This window comes from Martes martes (genome assembly GCF_963455335.1).
Source record: "Martes martes genome assembly, chromosome: 11".
Lineage (NCBI taxonomy): Eukaryota > Metazoa > Chordata > Mammalia > Carnivora > Mustelidae > Martes > Martes martes.
Window position 1 is genome coordinate 12,469,663 of NC_137899.1, and position 27,654 is coordinate 12,497,316.

The window sequence follows — 27,654 nt, forward strand, 5'->3', positions numbered from 1 at the left end:
CATCAGAGAGAATCAAAGAAAGGAAAAACTAAATAGACCTATTCTTGTAGTCAGAACAAACCACAAAGACAGGCCTCAGAAAACTATCCCCACAAAGGGGAACCAATTTAGTTGGATTAGACTATGGGGCTATTCATGCCCAGAAGCATTGCTAAAAACAACACAGAAAAACCTGGCAATTAATGGGGCCTAACATCCAGATATTATATTAATCAAGGCAGACAATTTAACAGAGAGATTAGGGAAAGTCAATCAGAGCTCTGCTAAAACCACTGTAGTCCTATGCTGAGAATACACATGCCTGAGGCGACACCTTCTGAATATAAACATCAGAGGGTTCAAGTTGTAAAGGGGGAGGGGGAGGAGGGACTTCCCTGAATCAGACCAGAAAAGTCATTAAACAAATAAACAAGAAATAACAACAAGCATTGCAGAGGGGTCGCGAGAGAATATGTACCCCAAATTGCTTGCAATACATTATCTAAAATGTCCAGTTCTCAAAAAAAAAAAAAAAATTGGTGACACACACAAAGAAACATGAAAATGTGACTCACACACAAGAAAAAGAGTAGGCAATAAAAACGACTTCTAAGAGTATCCAGATGTCAGACCTAATGGATAAAGACTTCAAAATAGCCTTACAAGTGTGTTCGGAAAACTAAAGGAAACCATGCCTAATGAATTACAGGAAAGGATGATGAAAAGGTCTTGCCAAATAGAGAATATCAATAATGGGAAAGAAATTATTTTTAAAGGACCAAATGAAACTTCTGGAGCTGAAAAATACAATAATTAAAACAAAATATTCACTAGAGGGGCTGAAAGGTAAATCTGAAGTAGAAGAAGAAAGAATGAGTGAACCTGAAGATAAGTTGATAAGAGATTATACAGTCTGAAAAACAGACAGCAAAAAGAATGAAGAAAAATAAAGACTCAGAAAAATGTGATACCATTAAATACAACAACAGAGGCATAATAAGTGTACCAGGGAAAAGGAAAGAAAGGAGCACAAATTATTTAAATAAAAAGTGGCTAAAAATTTCCCAAATTTGATGAAACATTAACCTACACATCTAAGAAGCTCAATGAGCTCCAACTAGGATCAGTTTAAAGAAATTCACACCCAGACACATCTTAATCAAAATGTTGAGAACCAAAGGCAAAAAGGAAATCTTGAAATCAAGAGGAAAACAACTTGGAACAAAAAGGAACACCAATAAGACTGGCAGATGATTTCTCATAAAAAACAATGCACGCCAGAAGGCAGGGGTTATTATATTGAAAAGTTTTGAAATTTTTTGAAAAAAAAAATCAATCAAGAATCTTACATACATACATCTCACAAAATTATTTGTCAAATAATTATTTTTCAAACAGTTTTTCAAAAATGTAAATGAGTTAACTGGGGTGCCTGGGTGGTGCAGTCAGTTAAGCTTCTGACTCTTGGTTTTGGCTCAGGTCATCATCTCAGCTTCCCTGCTCAGCAGGGAGTTGGCTTGAGATTCTCTCTCTCCCTCTTCCTTTGCCCCTCCCCCTGTCTAGAATAAATAAATAAAGGTAAATGAACTAAAGACATGCCCAGATAAACAAAAACTGAGAGAACGGGTTGCTAATAGACCTTATAAGACATATTAAAGGAAGTTCTTCTAGTCCATATGGAAAAAAACAGTAAAGGCAAATATCAAATATAAAAGATATTATATATATATATATATATATTTCTTCTTTCTCCTCTTAACTAAATACAAAAGAAACCCTATTAAACATATGTATATATGAGACCAACTCATTATATGAATTCTTAACTCATCATATGAGGCCAGTATTACCCTGAAACAAAAACCAAACAAGAGGTAAGAAAATTACATGCATACGTACATACTTTTATGAAAATAGACCAAAAAAATCCTCAACAAATTACTAGCAAACCAAATATAGCAACACATAAAATGGATTATACACCATGTCTGATTCAAGTTTATCTCAGGTATGCAAGTTTGGTTTGACATCTGAAAATCAATTACAGTAATACACCATATCAGTAAAAAAAAGACAAAGAATAAAGATCATTTCAATAGATATGGAAAAGCAATACTCTTTTCTGATAAAAGCATTCAACAAATAATAAATTTGAAGTAACTTCTTCAATCCTGAATAAAGACACCTATAAAAAGACCACAGCAAAAGTTATACTTAATGGTGAGAAACTGAATGTTTTGCTCCTTAGATCAGGAACAAGGAAAGAATGTCTGCTCTCGCTACTTCTATTCAATATACTGGGGTTCTACCTAAGGAATTCAGGCAAAAATTGAAAGTCATCCAGATAGCATGATCTTATAAACAGAAAATTTCCAAAGAATCCACATCGCCCCCTAAAAAATTTTCTTGGCACTAATAAATGAATTCAGCATGACTGAAGGAAAAATCTATTTTATTTCCATGCAGTATTAATTAAAAATATAAAACTAAAATTGAGAAATCAATCCATTTAAAATAAAATCAAAAAGTAAAATTCTCAAGCACAAAATTGGCCAGAGGAGTACAAGACTTGCACACTGAAACTATAAAATACATTTTGCAGTAAATTAAAGATGAAATAAATGTAAAGACAGTATCTTCAGGATCAGAAAATATTGCTAAAATGGCAATATTACCAAATTGATCTGCAGATTCAACACAATTTCTATCAAAATCCCAACTAACTAATTAGCAGAAACTGACAAGCTACTCCTAAAATTTATGTGGATATGCAAGGGGAAAAATATCTTGAAAATGAAAAACAAAGTCGGGGTACTCACTCTTCATTTCAAAACTATGACAAAGCCACAGTTCAAGACACTGTGGTACTGGCAAAAGAACAGACATAAAGATTAATGGAACAGAAATAAACCCTTACATTTACTATGAATTGATTTTCAACAAGGGTGCCAGAAAATTCAATGCAGGAAAGAACTGTCTTTCAATAATTGGTGGTGGGCCACTGGTTATTTTTATATAAAAGGAAAAAGGTAGACTCCTACCTCACACCATATGCAAAACTAACTCATGGAGTTAATTAAACTAAATGGATTAGAGACCTAAATGTAGAAAAAATAAAACTATAAAATTGTTAGAAGAAAACATAATCATAAATCTTTATATCTTTGGATCAAGCAATGGTTTCTTGGATACAACATCAAAAACACAAGCAACACAAGAAAAAAATAGATAAATGAGACTTCATGAAAATTAAAAGCATCTGTGCTTCAGAGACCATCAAGAAAATATAAAGACATCCTACGGGTTGGAAGAAAATATTTGCAAGTCATATATGTGATTAGGGACTTGTATCCAGAAGACATAAAGAATTTTTATAACTCAATAATAATTATGGACAAATAACCCAATTGAAAAATGGGCAAAACGTTTGAATACACATTTATCCAAAGTAGGCATGCAAATGGCCAATAACCACTTTAGAATATTTTTTACATCATTTCATTAGTGAAATGCAAATGAAAACTGTAGAGAGATACCACTTCATACCCACTACTATGGATATGAAAGGAAGAAAGGAAAGAAAAAAGTAAAAGAGTAAAGGAGGGAGGGAGAGGGAGAAAGAAAGAAGGAGAAGGAAGGCAGGAAGCCGGGAAGGAAGAGGGAAAGAAAGAAAAAGAAAGAAAGAAAGAAAGAAAGAAAGAAAGAAAGAAAGAAAGAAAGGCAGAGAGAGAGGGAGGGAGGAATAAAGGAAAAAAGAAAGAAAGAGGAAGGAAGGAAGAGAGACAGAGGGAGGTAGGGAGGGAGGATGGAAGGGAGGGATGAAGAGGGGGGAGGTAGGGAGAGAGAGAGAGAGAGAAAGAGAGGAAGGAAGAAAGGAAATATGGGAGGGAAGGCTGGAAGGAGGAGGGAAAGGGGGGAAGGGAAGGAGGGAGGGAGGGAGGGAGGAAAGAAGGAAGGAAAGAAGGTAAGTGTTGGCAGGGACATGAAGAAATTGCACCCTTCATGCATTGTTTGTGGGATTGTAAAACAGGGCAGCTACTTTGGAAAACAGTTTAGCAGTTCCTCAAGGAATCAAACACAGAGTTATATGAGTCTCCTGGCTGTATATGCAATATAATATGCTATATTAAAACATATGTCTACACAAAGCCTGCACTTGAATTTCCATAAAAGCACGATTCATAATAGACAGCATGCGGCTATAAACCAAATCCCCATCAACTGAGGAATGCAAGAGTAAAATGTGGTGCATCTATACGAAGGAACATTATTCAGCCATACAAAGGAATGGACTACATACTATTAGTGGGAGACCGTTGAAAACATTACGCTAAGGAGCCACTCACATACACATGTTGAATGATTCTATTTATATGTAATGCACAGACAGGCAAATCCATACAAACAGAAGGTATATTAGTGGTGACAGGAAGCTAAGAAGAGGGTAAAATGGAGAGGAAACACTAATGGGCTTCTTTTAGGGGTTATACAAATATTCTGCAATTAGATAGTGGTGATAGAATTCACAGTGCTGTGCAAGTGCTGAAAACCATGGGTTACATACTTTAAAAGGGTAATTTTCCAGTATATGAATAACATCTCAATAAAGCTCCTAGTTTTTCAAAAGGTCGCACACTGTACGGTTGCATTTATTTAACATTTCTTGAAATGACAAAATAATAGAGATGGAAGGAGAATTCATGGGTGCTGTGCATTAGGAATGGGCAAGTGGTTGATGTGACTCGAAAGAGGCAGCAGAAGGGAGATCTCTGTAGTTGCGGAACAGCTCTGTGCCTGGATTGTGGTCATGGTTACAGTGCTCTACACATTCGTGTAATAAAACAGCATGCACTATATCTACACACATTTTACTGATGTCAGATTCCTGGTTTTGCTGTTAACGCTGTAATTATGTGAGTAAGACGCAATCATTGAGGGAAGCAAGTGAGGAGTCCGCAGGACCTCTCTGTATCCTCTTTGAACTCCCTGCGAATCTAACTCTTTCTAAATAAAAAGTGAATAAAGTATTTTAAAAACCTTCAATGGTCATTGAATCCAATCTTTGTCAATAATGTCTTAATGATTAACCTGCTTCTCAACGAGTTCCTGAATCCCGAAAAAGACACCTTGGCAGATAAAGATAACATGTTACAGACTTTGAGACATAAATATATCTCTCATTACAAAACAATTATTTGGTACTCCTGTTTATTGATTAGTCTCCTATTTGCTTAGAGCCAACCTCGTACAGAGCTTCTTTCTCACTGGTGCTTAGCACACGGCTTTACACTTTGCACACAGCTGACCCTCATGAACTATTTGACTATGAATGAGCTGTGATCTTTAGGTCTCAGCAAACAGCTGTGGTACCTCCATTTCATTACTGTGAAGCATCATCTAAAGGCATCAGGGAACTCTAATTAGGGCATCTTCCTTTTTGCTTATTTAAAGATTCTCTAGAGCGGTTTTGGGTTCACGGCAAAGCTAAAAGGAAGGTCCAAAGAGTTTCCATTTCTCCCCATCCCTCACACACGCATAACCCATTATCAACATCTGCCACCAATTACATCTTTACAAATAAAGAATCAACAATGACACATTGCAATAACCCAAAGCATCTTCTTTTCCACATATAAATTTCTCAGTCTCTGAAAAAATATAGTCCTTCTTTCACTGTACTTCTATAGTTTGCAGGAATATACTTCTCTGAGCTTAAAGACCATGCAATTGCCACTATTTGTATGAAAATTTCATAACTTAGGTAAGCCCTAGTGGTATCTGTAAACTTGTTTGGGATAATAGTTACTTAACAACAACCAAAAATACACTTTTTCAATGACATAATGATATAATGTCTTTGTGTGCCTTGGGTCAGAGGATCCCAGAGTATAGACCAGCATCTTAGTACTTAGTCTACTACTTAGTGCTCCTGCATACAGGTGTCCTGGCTTCCCCCAACTGCAGTGACAATTTGAGGATAAGGAAGATAGATCTCCATGGGACCAGGAACTGAACTGTATCCTGGAGAAAGCTCTTTAAAACAAATTTGACTATCCGAGATGGCTAGGAACAAGGTTTAAATGAGATCTGTCAGTCCAGTGGCAACACAGTAATACCACTCCCCAAGACGCCCACACATGTCTATAATTATTAAAGTAGCCAACTTCCTGTAACCTGGAGAGTACTTCTTCACAATGCTCACACACTGGTCATCTATAGCTGGATTATTACCAGAACTGGAGTTTATGAGAGGTTCAGGGCCAGAGCTCTGGCTGACAGGATATAAAACAAAGAATGAAAAGCTTCTACTAGCTCTTACCATGCATGTTTTAGGGTAGGCTCTGTCAAATACAGCTTGGCCTTGAGGAATTCTATCTTCTGTCCCAAATTTCAACCATGACACTGATAAACTCTACATATGTCATGGATGGTTGTATGCAGGCACACGTAAACCCTGCATCTGCCTGCTGCCCAGGACCACCAGTACGCTCGTAGGAGTTCATCGGCTCCACTTCCAGTAGCCGGCATCACACTGCATGGGCTGCCATTTTGGATATAGAGCTAACCCTTCAGCGTGGCATACAAATATTCCATGAACTGACTCTCAGGTTCCCCGTTTTCATCTCCTACCCTATCTCCTCCACACGCCATGCTCCAGCCGTAACCCACCGTATGAGCTTCTCACACCTGCCCTCCCCCAGGCAGTTCCACGTCACCCACTTCATTGCTTGGTTAATGCTTCCACCTGAAGTACTTTCCCATCCACCATTGCATTTTCCAGAAAACATCCAGTCATCTTTAAAAGAAAAAGAATCAATTATAAGTGCCTTCATTTGAAGTTCTTCACATGCATGACCTCATTGAAGTTTTTTTTTTTTTTAATTAATGGGGCAGAAATGATTCGTACCTCCATTTTACAAAGGAGGAAGCTGAGGCACAGGAAGGTTGGTTGGTGCCCATAGTCACTCCATGAGGAAGTGGCAGAACCCGAATAAAAGCCAGTTCTGTCCAACTCTAAAGACCATGTTCATAAACAACACTCTCCTCCCTCCAAAGCATTCTGTGCTTCTACCATAGAATCCTGGGGGAATCTTCTAAAAATCCAGATACCCTTAACTCTATACTAACCTGTGTTATCAAAATCCTGCTGCTAGAACCTGCAGGATCTCTATTTTGAAAAAGTTCCCCAGGTGACCGATGCCTACCCTGTTTGAGAATCACTGCCTGACAATATAAAAGGGCTTACAACAACTATTGACACTTCCACGTACCACGAAGAAATTGGACAGCATCTGAAACCAATTTTGAAAATTTAACCATTTTTCATAAAAGTTAAATGAGACATATCTATTTTGCAAAAATGAGAATCTGTAGAGAAGTATTTCCAAGAGTAACTGCATTCTGGTAACATTTTAATTACATTTTATAAATTAGCAAAAATCTGTTTTGTAAAGAAAAATGAATTTAAATTATCTTTCATTTAAATTTTTGACAAGGAATCAACTACAATTGGGTGGAGAAGATCTGAACATTTGATTGAGTGTGTGGCTGTCTTAGTGGTCCTCAGGCATCAGAAATAAAATCTCAGCTATGGTGCAGAAATATCAGCAATCCTTCAGGCTTCAACTACTCAGTGTTTTATGTCTCTGAAACAGCAAAGGGAGAATTGTTATAATCGGTCCATTTGAAATGTGAGAGAACACAAACAATGGCATAGAACAGTCCTCTGACATTTTAATAAGCATCGTTTTAAAGTGACAGAAATCTGAGGGAAGGGCAATGAAATTTGAATTTTTTTTTAAGATTTTATTTATTTATTTGACAGACAGAGATCACAAGTAGGCAGAGAGGCAGGCAGAGAGAGAGGAAAGGAAGCAGGCTCCCTACTGAGCAGAGAGCCCGATGTGGGGCTCAATCCCAGGACCCTGGGATCATGACCTGAACTGAAAGCGGAGGCTTAGCCTTAACCCACTGAGCCACCCAGGCGCCCCTGAAATTTGAAATTTTACTTCGAACGTTCAGAGAGGACTTCCCCTTTGCCCCTCTCCACTTTAATTTTTTTTTAATTCAATCCCTGTTGTTTTTGTAGCTAGACAATGTGAGGTATTTGAAATCAGATTTTTGTGTGTGGGGGTTTTTTTTTTTTAACTTTTTATTTGGAAATAATTTTAGACTTACAGAAAAGTTACAAAGCACAGTCCTCAAATACCACTCCACCCAGCTTCTACCATTAACAGCTTTCCTAACCACCATAAAATTATCAAAACCAAACATTGTACATGGGTACTCTCTTTCTTACTGAGAAACTGTGTGAATTTTGACAAGGATCACACTGGCCCTTCTCTATGGACCAGGAGACAATCCAGAATCCCACATACTGCATCTAACTGCCATACCTTTTTTAGCTTTCTCCCATCTGGGACAGTTCCTCAGCCTCTATCTGGTAAAATTACCCATTTGGGGCAAGAAGGTGATGTTATGAATCATTTCAAAGAGCTCATGATGCTGATAGACCTTTTTTTTTTTTTTTTTCTTGGTCAGAGAAAGTGAAACAGCTAGGGGAAGCAGCAGGCAGAGGGAGAGGGAGAAGCAGACTCCCCGCTGAGCAGGGAGCCTGATGCCCATGCAGGACTCGATCACAGACCCCAGCCGAAGGCAAATGCCTAGTCGACTAAGCCACCCAGGCAACCCGATGCTGATAGATCTTATTACTGAGGATACTAACTTGGGTACTTGGTTAAAACTGGCATCGGTAAGACTCCTTCAGGGTAAAGTTAATCGTTTTTCCTTTGTGATGGAGAATATGGAGGGATACTTTGAGAGTCTACAAACATCCTCTTTTTCACTGTAATTTTAGCCTCCATCAGTGGTTCTGTCCTGCAACAGTTTTTACTGGGATGTTTACCTAAAGGTAATTTTCGATTTCCCCCATTCCTTCCACATCTACTAATTGGGATCCTACAATCTGGCCAGCTCTTTCCAGTCTTCAGTATTTGTTTATTGATTCAATATTTATACTAGGATGGACTCGTGGATATTCTATGGATTAAGATTCATTACTATAATTATATTCCATTTATTTTTGTTACTTAGATTGTCCCCCTCTGACCCCTGGGAACTCTTTGAAGTTGGTTCTTTTGTACTTCTTCCATGTTCCCACCATTTTGTGAGCACCCCCTCACTGTCATCACATGATGAGTTATACTATATTTGCTGTGAAAAACTGGGTGAACGCTTTAAGATTTAGTACTGCTCAAAAATGAGAAAATATACTTTTTTTTCCTCAGTCTCCCTGACCATTGCTGGCTCTGACACTTTATTCCTCTTTCTGAAAATTCTGTTTTCCCTCATACTCTAAAATATATCATTTGCCAGAGAACAGGGAAGAAGTACTAGATACACGTCAAATGCCTGACACAGAAAATTGACATTTATGGAAAGTAGCTTAAGGAAAAGCTAACGATTCATTCCTACAGGTCTGAAGATTTTCCCTTTAGCAGAAAACCCTTTATTTTAATAAAAAAAATAAACAAAACCCCATATACAAAGCATTCAAAAGCAATAGTGTATTAGTATATTAGTACAAATACAATGGTCAAAACTGTAACATTTAACTTACCCTACAATCGCTATAAAAATCGGGGCTCTATATGATAGTTCCAGTTATTTAATGACCTTTTCCATTCAATTTATTTCTATATTTTGTTTTGATTACCCATTTCAGGAAAAGCCTCATTTGCATGACAAAGTAGCTACAAAGTATATGAGCGCTTCTACTTAACATGTTAGGGTTCTCTTCAAGGAAAATTATTCAGGAACTCTTCTAAAAATAGTAAGAAATTTTGCTTTAATGTTGAAACACTCAGGTTCTGGGTACTACAGAGAAATCAGTATACTCCATGCTATCTCCGGCTGAATGTGGCTAAAAACCTCGACAGAATACATGCGGCGGCTATTTGAGGATTCAAAAGTAAACAGCAGCAGATGGATTGGGGAAGAACAGAATTCAAATACCACCATAGAAGCAGTAAGTTTACCAATTTTTTTACTGCTGTATCCCCTGGTCTGAACTCGTTACATAGGAAACAAAGAAGGGAGCGCCGGGACTTTGCTATAGACTGAATGTTTGTGCCCATCCCCCATGCCCCCCCCCCCACCAATTCCTTATGCTGAAATCTAGTCCACAAATGGGTGGTATCTGGAGGTGGGATCCTGGGTGGAGGGGTGGGGGATCAAGTCAGGAGGGTGGAGCCCTCAGGAATGGGATTAACATCCTCATAAAAGAAACCTCTGAGAGCTCCCTCATCCCTTCTGCCAGGAGAGGACAAAGCATAAAATCAGCAGGGTATGAACCAGGAAGTGGATCCTCACTAGACGCCAAATATGTCAGCATCTTGAACGTGGACTTTCCCGCCTCCAGAAATGTGACAAATAAGATTCCGTTGTTTATTAGTGACACAGTCTACGGTATTTTTGTTATAGCAGCCCGAATGGATTAGCATAGATGCAAACAGGAAAAGCACAGGGAGAAGCCTTTTAGTTCTGGTTCAAAGAATGGGAAAGGGAATGCACACTCAACAAGAGTGTGGAAACCCCCCATTTTTTCCCTTTCTTTTATCTATTCTCCTACCCCCGCCTCACCCAGCTCTCAGAAAATGCTGTGGTGACAGGGTAGCAGCAGCTATGGGAACCAGAAAAGCCAAAATCCCAAGAGAAGGGAACATTCCTTGAAGTTTGATGGAACTGTAGTTTCAAAGTGTGGACTCAAATCTGATGGCACTTTTCCCCTCACTGCCCTGTTGCCACTTGGCCCCAAAGATAGCTGCCGTTGTGAAAGTGAACAGGAGAAGTAAAGCTAAAGCCATCATATCCGGCCAGAGGACCAAAACGAGGCACCACAGGAAACTGGAAATGACCAAGGAGATCCTGAGAGAACTTGGGAATATGACTGCATTACATGACTTATGAACACCTGGACACACGCCTACATCAAGTTCAACAAATCACACTTTGAGAACTGAATTAATAGATACAATGCCACCCAGAACCCAGACTGGCTATGAGGTGGTATATACACACCCCCAGATTTGGAAAGCTCTTCAAAAGGTTAGAAAATTGAACTGACATTTGGACCCTTTCCCTTCAAGGGCTAAGCAGAACTTAGTCTGAACACAATCACCTTGAAAGGATCAATGTCATGTGAAAAAGAGAAGGTAAGATAATTGAATAAAAATGACAAGGTCTCAGCGATCTATGGGACAACAAGAAGAATCTATGAATATTCTATTCGTCCTGTTTACAACTACACTTTGTAGGTATACATTGTGCTTGTAATTAGGGGCACAAAGACCAATAAACCAAAAGAACCAGCTTTAAGGGAGTATATGAGATATCCTACTCTTTCATAAAACTCAAGACCTAACTCTCCATGCTCATCCCCATGCAACAAATGAAATCCTCCCAACACTAATTTGTTCTTGGAAAATGAATTTCTAACCTCTTATGGAATCTTTTGTTTTTATTTTGAGATATAATTTATATAACATAAAATTCATCCTCTTAAAGTGTGTTAAATATATTCTCAAGTTTGTGCAACCATCACCACTATCTAATTCCAGAACATTTTCATCACCCCAGAAGGAAACCCCATACTCCTTAGCAACCGTTCCCCTATCCCCCTCCTTCCCTCAGTCCCTGGAAACCACTAAAGTACTTTCTGTCTCTCTGAATGGGTTTTATCTATTCTGGACATTCCATATAAACGGAGTCATACAAAAGATGGCCTTTTATGTGTATCTCCCTTCACTTAGCATAATGTTTCCAAGGGCCATTCATGCTGCAGCATATATCAGTACTTCATACCCTTTTATGGATGAATAATATTCCATTGCATAGATATACCACATTTGATTATCCATTCATCTGCTGATGAAAATTTTTGTTGTTTGTGTCCTTTCACATATACGAATAAAGCTTCCATGAACATATGCGTGCACATTTTGTACAAACATATTTTTTCAATTCTTATACCTAGGACTGAAATCGCTGGGTCCAATGGTAACTGCGTTTTTAACATTTTGAAGAACCGCCTAACTATTTTCCAAAGAAGCTACACCATTTCACATTGTCACCAGTACTGTGCGAGGGTTCCAATTCAGCTATACACTTAACAACACCTGTTACTGTCTTTTTTCATTACAGTCCCCCAGTTGCATCACCCTATAATTTTGATTTATACTTCCCTAATAATTTATGAGCTGAGCATCTTACCATACACTCAATGACCATTTGTATATCTTCTTTGGACAAGTGTCTATTTAAATCCCTGATCCATTTTTAATTATGTTACTTGTCCTTTCATTGTTGAGTTGTAAAAATTCCTTATATATTCTGGATACTAAATACTTATGGTATCTTTCACTGTAACTTGTAAGAGTTCCCAATCATTGAGTACTCACTGAGTCCAATCACTTCTTTTTAGTGTGGCTTTTATCTCTTATTTTCCAGACCCACCATAATAATTGTAGTTCAGGCTTTTAACACCTGAAGCATAGATGAATCATTCAGCAATGCAGTCTTCTAATTGATCTATTGGCAATAGCTTTCTAGAAGATCTTCTTTCCTGTGTTTTTTTTTTTTTTGTAATTTCTTTTCAGTGTACCAGAATTCATTGTTTATGCACCACACCCAGTGCTCCATGCAATACGTGCCCTCCATAATACCCACCACCAGGCTCACCCAACTTCCCATTCCCTGCCCCTCCAAAACCCTCAGATTGTTTTTCAGAGTCCATAGTCTCTCGTGGTTCATCTCCCCCTCCAATTTCCCTCAACTCCCTTCTCCTCTCCATCTCCCCATGTTATTTCTTATGCTCCACAAATAAGTGAAACCATATGATACTTGACTCTCTCTGCTTGACTTATTTCACTCAGCATAATCTCTTCCAGTCCCAACCATATTGATACAAAAGTTGGGTATTCATCCTTTCCAATGGAGGCATAATACTCCATAGTGTATATGGACCACATCTTCCTTATCCATTCATCCGTTGAAGGGCATCTTGGTTCTTTCCACAGTTTGGCGACCGTGGCCATTGTTGCTACGAACACTGGGGTACAGATGGCCCTTCTTTTCACTACATCTGTATCTTTGGGGTAAATACCCAGTAGTGCAATTGCAGGGTCATAGGGTAGCTCTATTTTTAATTTCTTAAGGAATCTCCACACTGTTCTCCAAAGTGGATGCACCAACTTGCATTCCCACCAATAGTGTAAGAGGGTTCCCCTTTCTCCACATCCTCTCCAACACACGTTGTTTCCTGTCTTGTTAATTTTGGCCATTCTAACTGGTATAAAGTGGTATCTCAATGTGGTTTTGATTTGAATCTCCCTGATAGCTGGTGATGATGAACATTTTTTCATATGTCTGATAGCCATTTGTATGTCTTCATTGGAGAAGTGTCTTTTCATGTCTTCTGCCCATTTTTTGACATGATTATCTGTTCTGTGTGTGTTGAGTTTGAGTTCATTTTTTTAAATTTTTTTTTAAAGATTTTATTTATTTACCTGACAGACAGAGATCACAAGTAGGCAGAGAGGCAGGCCAAGGTTGGCGGGGGAGGGGAGCAGACTCTCTGCTGAGCAGAGAGCCTGATGCGGGGCCCAATCCCAGGACCCTGAGATCATGACCTGAGCCAAAGGCAGAGGCTCAACCCACTGAGCCACCCAGGCACCCCAAGAAGTTCTTTATAGATCCTGGATATCAGCCTTTTGTCTGTACTGTCATTTGCAAATATCTTCTCCCATTCCGTGGGTTGCCTCTTTGTTTTGTTGACTATTTCCCTTGCTGTGCAGAAACTTTTGATCTTGATGAAGTCCCAAAAGTTCACTTTCGCTTTTGTTTCCTTTGCCTTATGAAGACATATCTTGAAAGAAGTTGCTGTGGCTGATATAGAAGAGGTTACTGCCTATGTTCTACTCTATGATTCTGATGGATTCCTGTCTCATGTTGAGGTCTTTTATCCATTTCAAGTTGATCTTTGTGTACGGTGTAAGAGAATGGCCGAGTTTCATTTTTCTACACATAGCTGCCCCATTTTCCCAGCACCATTTATTGAAGAGACTGTCTTTTTTCCACTGTATATTTTTTCCTCCTGTGGTTTTAAAAGTACCCATCAAGGGACGCCTGGGTGGCTCAGTCAGTTAAGCATCTGCCTTCGGCTCAGATCATGATCCCAGCGTCCTGGAGTCCAGTCCCTCATCGGGCTCCCTGCTCAGCGGGGCACCTGCTTCTCCCTCTGCTTGCCTCTTGCTCTGCCTGCTGCTCCCCCTGCTTGTGCTTGCACTCTCTCTGACAAATAAATAAGGAAAATCTTAAAAAAAAAAAAGTACCCATCAAATCATCTTGCACTTAGCATCCAAATTAATATTTCCTACATATGAAGTTCTTGATTTACACGGCCTTGTTAAAAAATTCTTCACTTTTAACCAATGCCTATGTTAGGCTGACAGTCTTAAAGAATTTTAGGAGTTGATAATACTTCAGAATTTAGGCACAAGGTTACTGTCCCTTTTTCTTGTGGCATGAGTGGAAGTCAGTACAGAGAAGCAGGTAGAAGAAGCAATCACATTAAAAATAACTCCCTACACACAGGATCTGGTTTAGAAATTCAATGTATTGCAGAAATAGTCTCTACAGTTTTTATTTGAAAGAGAAAGAAACAAAGTGATGCTTTAAGAGCCTAGAGGGGAAGGGTAGATGAGGTAATGCTGAGCTGGTAGGAATTCAAAGGCAAAGAAAGGAGAGGAAACAGAGACTGATAAAGGATGAGGACTCTAGGGGCTCCTGGGTGGCTCAGATGGTAAAGTGTCTGCCTTTGGCTCAGGTCTTGATATCAGCTTACTGGGATCAAGCCTGCCATCTGGCTCCCTGCTCAGCGGGGAGCCTGCTTCTCCCTGTCCTGCTCCCCCTGCTTGTGCGCTCTCTCTCTCTCTCTGTCAAATAAGAAAAATAAATAAATAAATCTTTGAGGGGGGAAAAAAAAAAAGATGAGGACCCTAAGTGCATAGTGTGTGAATGAGGAGCACACAAAGTGTTGGTAACAGAAAGAGAGGTGCATCAAGGAAGGTGAGGGGGGACAGAAAATACTTAGTACTATATATATATGACATATAAGGCCATTTTTGATCTAATACCTAGCCCACAAGGAAAAATCCAAATCCATCAGACTAATATTTGAGATGCTTCACGATTAGGACCCAAGTTACACTTCCAATGTAATCTTCTACCATCCTCTATAATGATTCTCAAAATACAGTTTGCACCAGAATAATTCTGGGAAATCTACATAAGCCAATTCCTGAATCTTATCCAAAGACATTAAAAACCACTGGGCTTGGTTAGCTCCAGAAATATGAATTTTAACAAGGCCCCTGGATGATTCTAACCCAGGTGTTCTTTTGGAGAACACTGTAAAGCACTACCATAAAACTTTTACATTTGTCTTTCAAAAGGAGCAATAAAGGGGAGACCATACCTAGCAAGGTGAGGACAAGGAGACCAAGAAGCCCAGCAGAGCACAGTCAGACCTTCTTAAAGGTACAAGTGTAAGTGGAAGGAGGGTGAGCACAAAGTACAAAGTAAAAGAAATCAGCACGTGGATATTCTGACAGGCCAAAGAACTTCACGATGTCCCGAAAAGGCAGGGTGGAATGCAAGCAGGTAGGACTTCTGAAATGACGGAGTAAACTGCTCAGCAGACTCTTTTCTCAATGACATAGCAAGTTAGCATGTGGAAATTAATGTTAAGTACAATTTTAAATCCCTGGAAATTATTGTGAGGGCATACAGCAGATGAAGAAATATTCTCTCAAGAAAATCTACTCAGTCTTAGAAAGAAGTGAGAATCTGGCACTGGAGCCGTGGCTCACTCCGCTGATATGCCCTCTCCACCACACCACCAAGCTCCAGAATTCCATGTGATGAAAGCTTTAACCCAGCACTCTACTCCAAGCAAGTGAGGCCAAGATAATGGGAGCTTGATCTCTGCCAAACTCTCACTCTGGGATTACAGTTGTATCCCATTTGGGACAGGCGACTGTATCTCTGACTTCCCTTAGACTTCCTGAAGCTATATTCCAGGCAGGCATAGCCGGGAGGACATAGTAGGTCATCAAAATAAAGAGCTCCCCAGCTCTCCCTGAGGCCACTGGCTTTTTTTGATAAGAGAGGATGGAAATTCCACGCCTAGTGACCTAAGGGGGTTGTTGAGAACAATAGGGATCTTTGTGAAGAGCAATTAAAAGAAAGCTGGTAGCTCCAGAACAGGAGCAAAACAGCAGAGAATCACCAAAATGTAAAAGAGAGAACCAGGGAAAGAGACCTTTGGGGAAAGCCTTCCTGGGATCACAAGCAACTGTTCACGGTAAGGAAGGGGTGCATGCGTCCCAGGCTGTGTCCACTAGGAGCAATCAGAGCGAGATGTGGAGACAGATCTGAAAGCATTCACCACGCTGCACCCTGGCCAATCAAAAAATCAAAAGCCTCACTGGCACAGGCTCAATCTACCAAACACTGACTTAGGTATGCTACTCTGACCCAGGAGTGATGTCTAGGGAGCTATGCTTAAAAATCAAATCTCACTTATCTTTGGAAGTCTGGGCAACTGAGTGCCCAAGATTGTGCTCTCATAGTAGCAAATCACAGAGGGAATCTCCAAGCTATTAGTCCCTGCCTGAAAGAAGGGGGGAAAAAATTCCCTTTCCTGTGACAGCAGCTTCAAGTCACACACACAACCAACTACAAAGGATAAGAATCTAACTGGCTAAAATGACCTTCACCCAATAAGTGGCTTATGCCAACTCGGGAGAGACCCGCAGGTAAAAGATAAAAGCAGGTGGAAACCATCTGAGCTGGGACCTCAGGGGTTAAGGGTGTTGCAGGGAAAATGGACTTCACAGAATTGGTGCAGCCAAGTCACTGCTCTTTGACCTGTTAAGAGACAGACAAAACAGCTCCTGGGGTCGAAGCGGATCTAATATGCTCAGATATCAACAAAGAATTATGAGACATGCAAAGAAACAGTAAAGTGTGACCACTACACAGAAAGAAAATGCTGGCAATAGAAACCACCTCTGAAGAGGCCCAGATGGTGGACTTAGCAAGAAAAAACTTCAAAGCAGCTATTATAAATATGTTCAGAGAACAAAAGGAAGCCATGCTTAAATAATTAAAGGAAGATATGAGGACAATGTCTCATCAAAGGTATCATATCAATAGAGAGATAGAAATATTCCAATTATTAAAAGGAACCAAATGGGAATTCTGCAGTCAAGAATAACTGAGATGAAAAATTCACTGGAGGGGCTCAACCATGTATGTGAATTGTCAGAAGAAAGAATCAGCAAATTTAGAGAGAGATGAATAGAGATTATGCAATCTGAAGAGAGGGAAAAAATGAAGAAAAGAACAGAGCCTTAGAGACGTGTGAAACACCATTAAAACACCAACATACATATAAATAGCCAAACCAGAAGGACATTTGAGAAAGAGAGGAACAATATCGAAGAAATAATGGCTTAAAACTTTGCAGATTTCATGAAAAACATTATTCTATACATTCAAGTTCAGTGAACTCTAAGTATGATAAATGCTAAGAGACTCACACACACCCACAAACATAAACTTAAAATACTGAAAGACAAAGAGGAATCCCTTAAAGGATCAAAAGCAAAATGACTGATAACATACCAGGGAGCTGAATAAGATTAACATACAACATCTCATCAGACATCATGGAAGTCAGAAGGGAACATATTAAGAGTGTTAGAAGTAAAAAACTGTCAAACAAAAATATTGTATCTAGCAAAACTATCTTTCACAAATGGAAGCATACTCAAGATAATCCCAGTTATACCAAAACAGGGAATCTGTTGGCAGCCGACTTATTATAATAAATATCAAAGAAAGTTCTTCAGGCTAAAAGTAAATGATACCACACAGCACTATGAATCCACCACAGATAAACAGAATAGCAGTAAAATAATCACACAAGCAATTATAAAAATGATATAATTACATATTTTTCCTTTCTTCTCTTGGCTGATTTAAAAAGCTATTGCAGTATACAATCTGTATATAAGTGTAGTGTTGAGCCTATAACATATAAATGTAATGTATTTAACCATAATAGCACAAAGGGAGTGGATAAGGGCAAAAATGTGTACTGGATTGAGGGAAGGACATCAGATCCAACTCAAATCTTTAACTCAAATCCATATGTAGAAATTAGGGAAACAAGATAAAATAAAAAGATTAATATAAAAATTCTATAAATATGTATTTGCTCTCATTTCTTTTATCAGCTGTCCTGAAATATTTAATATAACATATTATTTAGAGTAATAATCATAATGGTGTATTGCTGAGTTTATAATATATATAGATGTGAGAGAGAGGAGTAAAGTTTCCATATTTCACTATAAAAAAACAGTATAAAACTGAAGTCAATTCTTTTTTGACCATCATCCCACCCCTCTTAACTCTGGCCACTATCAGATTGTTCTCTATTTATAGGTCTGATTTTGCTTTTCATTCACAAACGTTTATTCATTTGTTTTGTTTTGTTTTTAGATTTCCCAGAAAGGTGGAATCACATGGTATTCGTCTTTCTCCAGGACCCTCTAGGTCAATCCATCTTGTAGCAAATGGCAAGCTCTCATATTTTTTATGGCTGGTAATATTCCAGTGTGTGTATGTGTGTGTGTGTGACCTTCTTTATCCATTCATCTATTGCCGGGCACGTGGGTTGCTTCTCATATCTTAGTTATTATAAATGACGCTTAAATAAACATAGGGGTGCATATATTTCTTTGAATTAGTGTTTTCACTTTCTTTGGGTAAGTATTCCATAGTGGAATTATGGGTGAAAGGTAATGGGAGATACAGGCTTCCAGTTATGGAATGAATAAGCCATGGGAATAAAAGAAGCAGCATAGGGAATATAGTCAATGGTATCGTAATAGTGTTGTATATGACAGATGGTGGCTATACTTGTGAGCACAGCATAATCTATAAAGTTACTGAATCACTATGTTGTACACCTGAAACTAATGTAATATTGTGTGTTAACTATATTCAAAAAGAAGCTGAAGTCAATAAAGTTGAAGCTGAAGTCTGATAAAGTTAAGTTATATATTATAGGCCCTAAAGAAATCAGTTAAAAAAAAAACCTCAAAATGTCATTGAAAGTTATGGCAGAAATTAAAATATTATACTAGAAAATATCTACTTAATACAAAAGAAGACAATGAAAGGAACCAAGGACTAAAAAAGACATGAGACACACAGAAAACAAAAAGCAAAATGTCAGGTGTAAATCCAACCATATCAATAGTAACTAAGTATGAATGATTTAAACAATTCAATCAAAAGGCATACATTTTCAGAGTGAACTAAAAAAAAACCAGGATCCAACTATATACCATCTACATAAGAGACACTTTATATTCAAACATGCAAATAGGTTGAAAATAAAAGGACAAAAAAGATGTACAATGAAAACAACAGTCATAAAAGAGAACGCAGTTCAGTTGGTTAAGTATTTGCCTTCGGCTCAGGTCATGTTCCCAGGGTCCTGGGATAGAGTCCTGCATCGGGCTCCTTGCATGGCAGGGAGACTGCTTCTCTCTCTCCCTCTGCCTGCCACTCTGCCTGCTTGTGCTCTCCCTCTCTCTCTGACAAATAAATAAATAAAATCTTAAAAGAGAGAGAGAGAGAGATGCAGTGGCTATACTAATAGCAGAAAACCGATATTAAAACAAAAAAATCTAACTAGAAATAAAGAATCATCTCTTTCTTAAGATGATAAAGGGATAATTCTTAAAGATAGTATAACAGTGGTAAGCATATATGCACGTAAGAACAGAGGTCGAAATATATGAAGCAGAAACTGACTGAAAGGAGGGACAGACAATTCATGAATAATGGCTGGAGATTTCAACACCCAACTTTCAATAATGTGTATAGCAACTAGGCAGAAGATGAACAAGGAAATGTAAGAATTAAACAACGGTAAAAATAAACAAGACCTAACAGACATCTCTAGCATATTCAAAAGAATACACATTCTTAAGAACACAGTGAACATTCTGCAGAATGGATCCCATGCTGGGACATAACATAAGCCTCAATAAATCTAAAGGAGCTGAAATCAGTCAAAGTATAATGAAATCAGAAATCAGTATTAGAAAGTTTGAGAAATACATACAAATGTGGAAATAAATAAAAACACTTTTAAATAACCAAAGTTCTGAAATTAACCCTTACATTAATGGCTAATTGATTTTGAATAGCGCCAAGAAAATTCAATGGGAAAATATTAGTCTTTTTACAAATGATACTAAAGCAACTGGATATATCCATATGCAAAATAGTGAAGTTAGACTTCACACCTTACAGGATACGCATACATACACACATACATACACACACACACACACACACACACTCTCAAAATGGATCATAGATCTGAATGTAAGATGTAAAAACTATAAAACTCTTAGAAAATATGGGAGTAAATATTCATGTCCTTAGATCAGCAATGGTTTTTTAGTACAACACCTAAAGCACAGGTAATCAAAGTAAAAGAGACAAACTGAGAATTCAGGCTCCATTTTTAACTGCTGAGTTCTTACAGAATATAGAACTCCATTTCAAGGTCTCTGTAGGCTTTGAATACACCATTTTGTACCTCTTCTTCCTTCATCATTAATCATTTTAGAAAAGTTCTTCAAACATCAGTGGTGCTCGGTCCCTGTCAATCACTGCTCATGTTCAGCACTACCAATAATACAACTAAAATACTTTTAATGTAATAACTACAATAAAATGATAATGAAAAATGTTTTCATTTGAATAAATCTGTGAAATCATAACCTTTAATATTGGCTGTAAGAGAGAGAGAACACATATGGAGAGAATAACTTTACAAAAAAAAGAAATTTTCGGATATTCTAGGGTCACAATAATTTCAAAATCACTGAACAGTAGAAGTGGAAACCCTCCATTAAATTCCTCTTAATCACTGAGATGGAACTTATGAGTCATATGACAAACTGACAACAAAAAGGCTTTAAAAGGATAAAGAGTTCTTTGGTAAGTTGGGAGATACAGGTTTCCAGTTCCAGAATGAATAAATCATGGGAATAAAAGGTGCAGAGTAGGGCATATAGTCAGTGGTATTATAATCGTGCTTGGGTGATTAAGACATTTTGCAACCCTTTGTCAGGTTTTAAACTTTTATTAATTCATTAAATAGGATTCCTTATGCCTATTACTTCTCACTGCTCAAACACCCACATTTCTGTGTAACTCTTCTGTGACACTGGACACAATTTACCTTAAACTGGACTGAAGGACCTCCTTGAATGCTTCATAGCTTTTCTTTGCTGATTCACTGTTTTCCATCACACCCTCCCCTTGCCAAATACCTAATACAAGACTATGCGTATAGTACGGGATACATAACATAGTCTTGTACAGGGAGAGAAAGAGAGGGAGGGAGAGAGAGAGAGGGCAAGCACATGACAGCCATCAATTATCATTTACTAAATGAATAAATGAATGTCTGACTGAGTGAATAAGTGATTACATTCTCCTTTGCCCTGAACCACGTCTCTCACAATTTCACAAAAAGATCAAAAGAAGGCTTTTTTCTTTAACGTAAATTCTACAATCCTATTTTCATCAACATCAATCAATTAATGTTCAAGGCATTCCAGTTGGATAGCTAAGTATATTTGTGTTATAGTTCAAAGAAACTGGTGCCTCCAAATTTCTTAGCTATATTCAAAAAAATGAACGTAAAACGCCAGTAACGTTGTGCTACGTCCTTAGTTTTTATTTGACATTTCAGTGGGTTTCCTCTTACGTAATAAGAGATGAGGTTTCTTGCATTAGGATTCTTCTAAACTCAACAAAATAAAATTAGATATTACTCCCCAATACTTTATATTTAAATATAAAATTGAAGGCTTAAACTCTCCATTTTTATTTCATTTAATCCCTTAAACCTAAAGCACATTATTTCTTCAAAAATTTAAAGTATTATCCCCAGGTATCATAAGACAAACATACACATAATATATCTGAATTTGTTCACCACCTAAAATACGTCATGTATGTTTGGAAATACATACAGAATTTATTTTTTTACCTCCTTTGTCTACCAGGGATTATTTCCAGACATATTGTTTTGTCTAGATCTTCCTCAACTGTTTTCCCGTTACAGGGAACACTGCATGTATGTGTGTTTCCCAGCAGTGTAAGCACTGTGTAAGCACATAATTGTGCTTGAGGTGTGTAAGCCCGCTAGGACTACACAACCACATTTCAATAAATATTAGCTAATGTCATGGAGAAGGCAATCTTTAAAACGCATCAACAACGTGTGGGTGTGTGTGTATCTGTGTATGTGCCTGCACACATGTGCAGAAGCGCGTGCACACGTGAGTGTAGAAAGGTCTTGAAAAACAGCTTTGTATTTTGGGGTAATTCTGACACTTACTATATGAATTTTGAAGGACTTTTTTTCCAGATGCTCAGATAGTTTGCCAGAATGTGCTAAAAAACCAAATCGCCTGGAGAATATGAGCTAGCCTAGAGATTAATAAAACCTCCAACTTCACAGGCTTCCACAAATAATGATATGAAAACAACAGATAATTTGAAGCTATCAAATATTTCAATACTTTGCTCTGTTTGCTTCTATGACATATTTATCCCATACGAAAGATTTGCTAAAGGAGTCGTAATGGCCTTCTGGGACAGGAAGAAGAAGGTTTCTGTAGAAAATGTTAAATTAATTTTGATGGTGATACAAAGTTAAGGAAGGGTTGTTAAGGGATGGCTTGCTGCCACGGGGTGGGGTTTTGTTTTGGTATCCTTTTAGAGCCTGCAGGTGTTTGGCACCGGCTAAAATCAGGGCCAGCTGTGATATTTCAGTTCTGATACTTCCCTCCCAATAGTTCTCAGAAGTGATGCTTCGGGGTGATGTCTTACACCTGATGGATTCAACTTGTGTGGTAGAAATGTGAAGACTGTTAAATAACACCAGTTTGGCGACACCCGTTGCCCTCTCTTCCCCACCCATGGGTCATGGCATCAAGGAGGAAAAAACAAAAAAACAAAAACAAAACATTAATCAGAGATTTGGTCATTCATATCTATGTACTTTTTAATTGCGCAGTTCAGTCGAGGAATACACGCAGAATCACCAGATACACGTAGGTCTTAAGCAAAATACAAAAAACAGGATCACACAATCTCTTTTGATTCTCATGGTAGATAATGATGCTGTTAACTGCTCTCATTGGTAGGATCCATACCTATTTTTGCAGGAATCTGAATACTTTCTATTAAAAGCTGCATTTTCTTTTAAGTTTGTTTGGGTTGGAAAACCTCAAACCACAATGCATTTCATGCACATGTTCCCCCGGGTATGTTAAATAGGACCATACTGAGGTCATCTAGCAAGTTTTTTAAACTTTTTAAGAATTCCTTTAATGTACTGCACAATCTTGGCCTAGTTTAAAAAAAGATATTTTAAGAGAGCACTTAAAAAATGACTCTTAAAATCTACATGCAGATAATCAATATTACACAGTTCTACAGAATACACAGAATTTTCCACAGATAATTTATCACCGAGGGAGAAAAGCAATAAAACTACCACTAAAAGGCTTTTGGATCAAAATTTCTCTAAGCTAAATACAGACCAAAACCCCCACAGTATTCTTGACTGACTTAACAGTGGATGCTTGGAGGATCCTTCCAACCTTTCAGCATCTGCAGCAGATAATAAGAGGCTCAAAGGTAGACAACCTCTCATCTATTCAAGAAAAAATAAATAAATAAATCATCTGCTCCTTCAGCTGAGCCAAAAAATCAAGTTTCCTCAGAACATGAGGCCATGATGAAATTATTTGGGGTAGAAATAGTTTCTACCATCACGTACATTTTTGTTGCCTAGGGAGCCCAAACCACAGATGAAAGGCGAATGGCCCACTGGATAAGCAAGCCCCCTGCTTATCCTCTCTTGCACCTGGATGCTCCTGAAATTTTTTTTTTTTTTTTTTTTTCCTTTTTGGTTAGACATACTCCTCTTCACTTCATCAAAGCCCCACTTCCGGCGCCACGTTCCAGGCCTTGTACTTCACCCAAATCAATTTCCAGTTGAGCGAGCAGCTTGGCTGCGGCAGCGCATGCGCGCGGGGAGCAGCCACAGGCGCCAGCCGCGGTCCCACGTCTGAGCGCGAGTGGCCGGTTCCGTGCACCCGGAGCCAAGAAACTCTACAGCTCATCGGGGGAAAAACAAGGGAGGACACCTTAAACGGAAATGACACTTTTACGGAAAACAAAAAATAAGAGGGGTTGCAGCAATCAGGAATGATGAAGGGCTGAGGAGTTCTTGGCACAGAGTGTGCAGATGCCTTTTTTTAAAAGAATTATTACAGCTTCATTTGTAAGCCAGGGATCGCCGGCCCCACTGCCACACTGAATTTGTTTGTAGCCACCAAACAAAGGTGTTTTTTAAACAAAAACATAACCTTTTGCAAAGGTCTCCACCAAAGAAGGTTTTTTTTTTTTAAACCAAAATATTATGTTAAATAAGGGTACGATCATAACCGGAGCTAATACCGTGTCTTGGGTCTTTACCTCTGCCAAACCCTGCTGCCCTTGATAAACATTATCTCACGTAACAGGACAGTATAGAGAAAAGATCCTATTACACCACTTTACAGTTGAGAAAACTAAAGCCCAGTAAGTTTATAAAACCGCCCAACAGCTAGGACTCCAGGGTCTTAACTATTATGCAGCGCTTTTCAACACAGGTTTTCCAAACAAAGGCTATACAAAGAGGTTGTCAGCCCCACCAGGGGGTGCACAATAGCCCCTCAGTCATTTGGAAAACCTATACTTGGCAAGTTAACCAACTCATTCATTCACTGATTCATACATCAACAGCATTTATTCTGTATCTGCTATCTAAGTCGATTTTAAATTTATTTTTCTCAGAAAGGAAGAGAATTACTAAAGTCATGCTAAATCCTTAGCACTTGGTACATAAGTACAATAAAGGTTTGGCAAATGAACTTTTTTAAGTAGTCCAAAAACATAACTCCCTGATTTTTTTGCATCTTACGTTCCTTCCAATATTCAAAATGATAAGGAGTTCTTTTTGAAAGAGCCAAGTGTCCTTACCTCTTGAGCCAAACAGTTCCACACACAATCACCAGAGTCATCCGTGTTAATCTTTAAAATGTAACAATACTACATTGCTCTCTAGTCTTTCTAAAACTCCAGATAAATTTTATGTGCACGTTTGGCATTTTAAACTGCAAAGAATGAGATTATATATTAAAGAGACCAACTCTACTCTTGGAGCTTGGGTACAACTGTCAGTAATTATCACTGGATGATTAAGAATTTTTGATGTTAGAATGGTAACAGTTAGAATCTACTTTTTGGTGGATAAGAAGGCAATTTTTAGAGACTCCTGGGGTAGTAGCAAAAGCCAGTATCCTAGCTGAGGTAATAGGTAATTTTCCATTTGAAAAATGACTAAAGTGCTAAAAATATGCCATAGACCAATATTAGAAACTCATGCGGATCCAAGAGTTGCGATAGAACGATTAAAGTAATGAACCTAACTACAAGGGAAAAGTGGGAATGAAAATCCTAACTATCCTATATTCAATCTGAAGCAGACCAGAAGATGAACAACTTGAAGAGTGGAACCTTGGTTCCTTGTTCATCAAAAGTTAGACAAGAGGCAATGTTAGAAGATACCAGAGATTTTTAAAATAACATTCTTTACCTTGGGGTCTTTGTGCCTGAAGAAACACAGGTTGAATGATGGAAATGCAGATGATAAAACTCTCAGCAATGATCTCTAGAGAAAGGTGCCCTCAAATCGAGTTAAACGCCAAATCCTACACAGCCGGTACCACTTTTAAGCAGGAAAATAATAGTAAAACCCACCCCTTCCCCCACAACAACTTAGAGCCAAAGCTTGGCCTCATTCGAAGCTACAATGTGAGAAAACTGGTCCTCAGGGTCTAGTACATTTCAGAGCATGCGCACTGCAGCCTCAGGGCAAAGAGGCATCTATCACCAGACATTAACCCGCTGAAGCAGCGAGGACCTGGTCACATAAACTCACTACGTATCCAGCATCCAGCGGCCCCCTTATCTCAAATACTTATCGGCCATTGTTTTATTTCGGACAAAGCCTTGCCACATTCAGGATCTTGGCAGGAAGAAAACACAAAGCAGAATTTCTGCATCCATTCATTTTTTTTCTCCAGTAAATATTATCAACATTGAATTAGATACATGTCAATTCTCCTTGCAGCAGATACTCATGTAGAAGATAGGTACCAAAGTTAAAGAGTTAGGTCAGTTTTCAACAAAGTTCTACCTTAGAAAAATCATCTTCCATTTTCAGTACTTCATTTCAAAGAAAAATCGGTTATAATATAAAGAATCTTTTCGGGCCTATAATTTTGAAGAGTTGGAAGCTGCTAAGATATGTGAATAATCATAGTGAAAGCTTCGTAGAAAAATGGAGTTCCTCTACCTTTTGGGATAAATATGCGACTCTGAGAAACAGTAAATTGCTTGCAGTGATACTGATTAAAGTAATAAATCAAAATTTTTTGATAGCATCTAAAAATAATAATTTGAACAATGTTACAGAAAAAAATTCATTTTTTTCAGGTGATCCTTATTCCTGGGGCCCAAGAAGAAGTCTATAAGAATTGTACAGTACAGGAGTGCCTGAGTGGCTCAGTGGGTTAAGCCTCTGCCTTCGGCTCAGGTCATGATCTCAGGGTCCTCGGATCGAGCCCCGCATCGGGCTCTCTGCTCAGCAGGGAGCCTGCTTCCTCCCTCTCTGCCTGCCTCTCTGCCTCCTAGTGATCTCTGTCTGTCAAATAAATAAATAAAATCTTTAAAAATAAAAGAATTGTACAGTACAAACCTCTATTCAAGTACGATTGATTCTTCACAAATAATGTACTTTATTAATCAAAATATATAAAAGCCTCTCATTTGCAAAGGTAACTCTGACTTGCTTTGGACACTTTAAGATAGCCATCTGGTGAATGTGGGTTCTAACTAAAAACTATACAAACTATATAACAATTTTAAAAGTTGTCATACTTCCTTCTACACAGAATGCTCTCTGAGGGCCTGAGGCCAATCTCTCAATTGTCTACATTTCCAATTTTTCAAGAGAAACAAATGTCCTGAACTTGCAAACTTTATGTAGAGACTGCTGCAGAAATACATTAGATCTGATGGACATAAAAGTATGACTGTAGACAGCCAGTTCTAAATTGGTTCTTTTTACTTCAGACCCACAATCTAATGCCACCAACAAAAATCACATTATGTGACGGAAGCCCATGACCAATGGCTCACATGTATTTATGTGAATCAAACTGGATAAGAAAGGGAAGCAATTTCTTGTGTTTTTAACTGCCAGGTACTAAAAAGTTCAAAAACCAAACCTGGGGTTCTGCAAACACGTTCTTCATGTCGTTGATTGGGCCATACGCAACCCCGCTGCCTTCGAAGAGGTATAACCACTTGCTGGTCATTTCTTTTTCAAAC

The 27,654-nt window shown here is 38.3% G+C and overlaps 1 protein-coding gene across 3 annotated transcripts in view; it reads right to left on the minus strand.

Annotated features, from left to right (window-relative positions):
• Positions 1–27,654, minus strand: part of SUGCT (succinyl-CoA:glutarate-CoA transferase) — a 765,791-nt gene that overhangs the window by 358,747 nt on the left and 379,390 nt on the right. For 2 of the 3 annotated variants that reach the window (XM_080818391.1, XM_080818390.1), the window contains exon 12: positions 27,552–27,654. In XM_080818391.1, coding sequence (XP_080674517.1) covers positions 27,552–27,654 — 103 coding nt within the window. Of the gene's footprint in view, positions 1–7,363; positions 7,626–27,551 lie in introns of those variants that run through there. The other variant, XM_080818392.1, reaches the window with a different exon arrangement.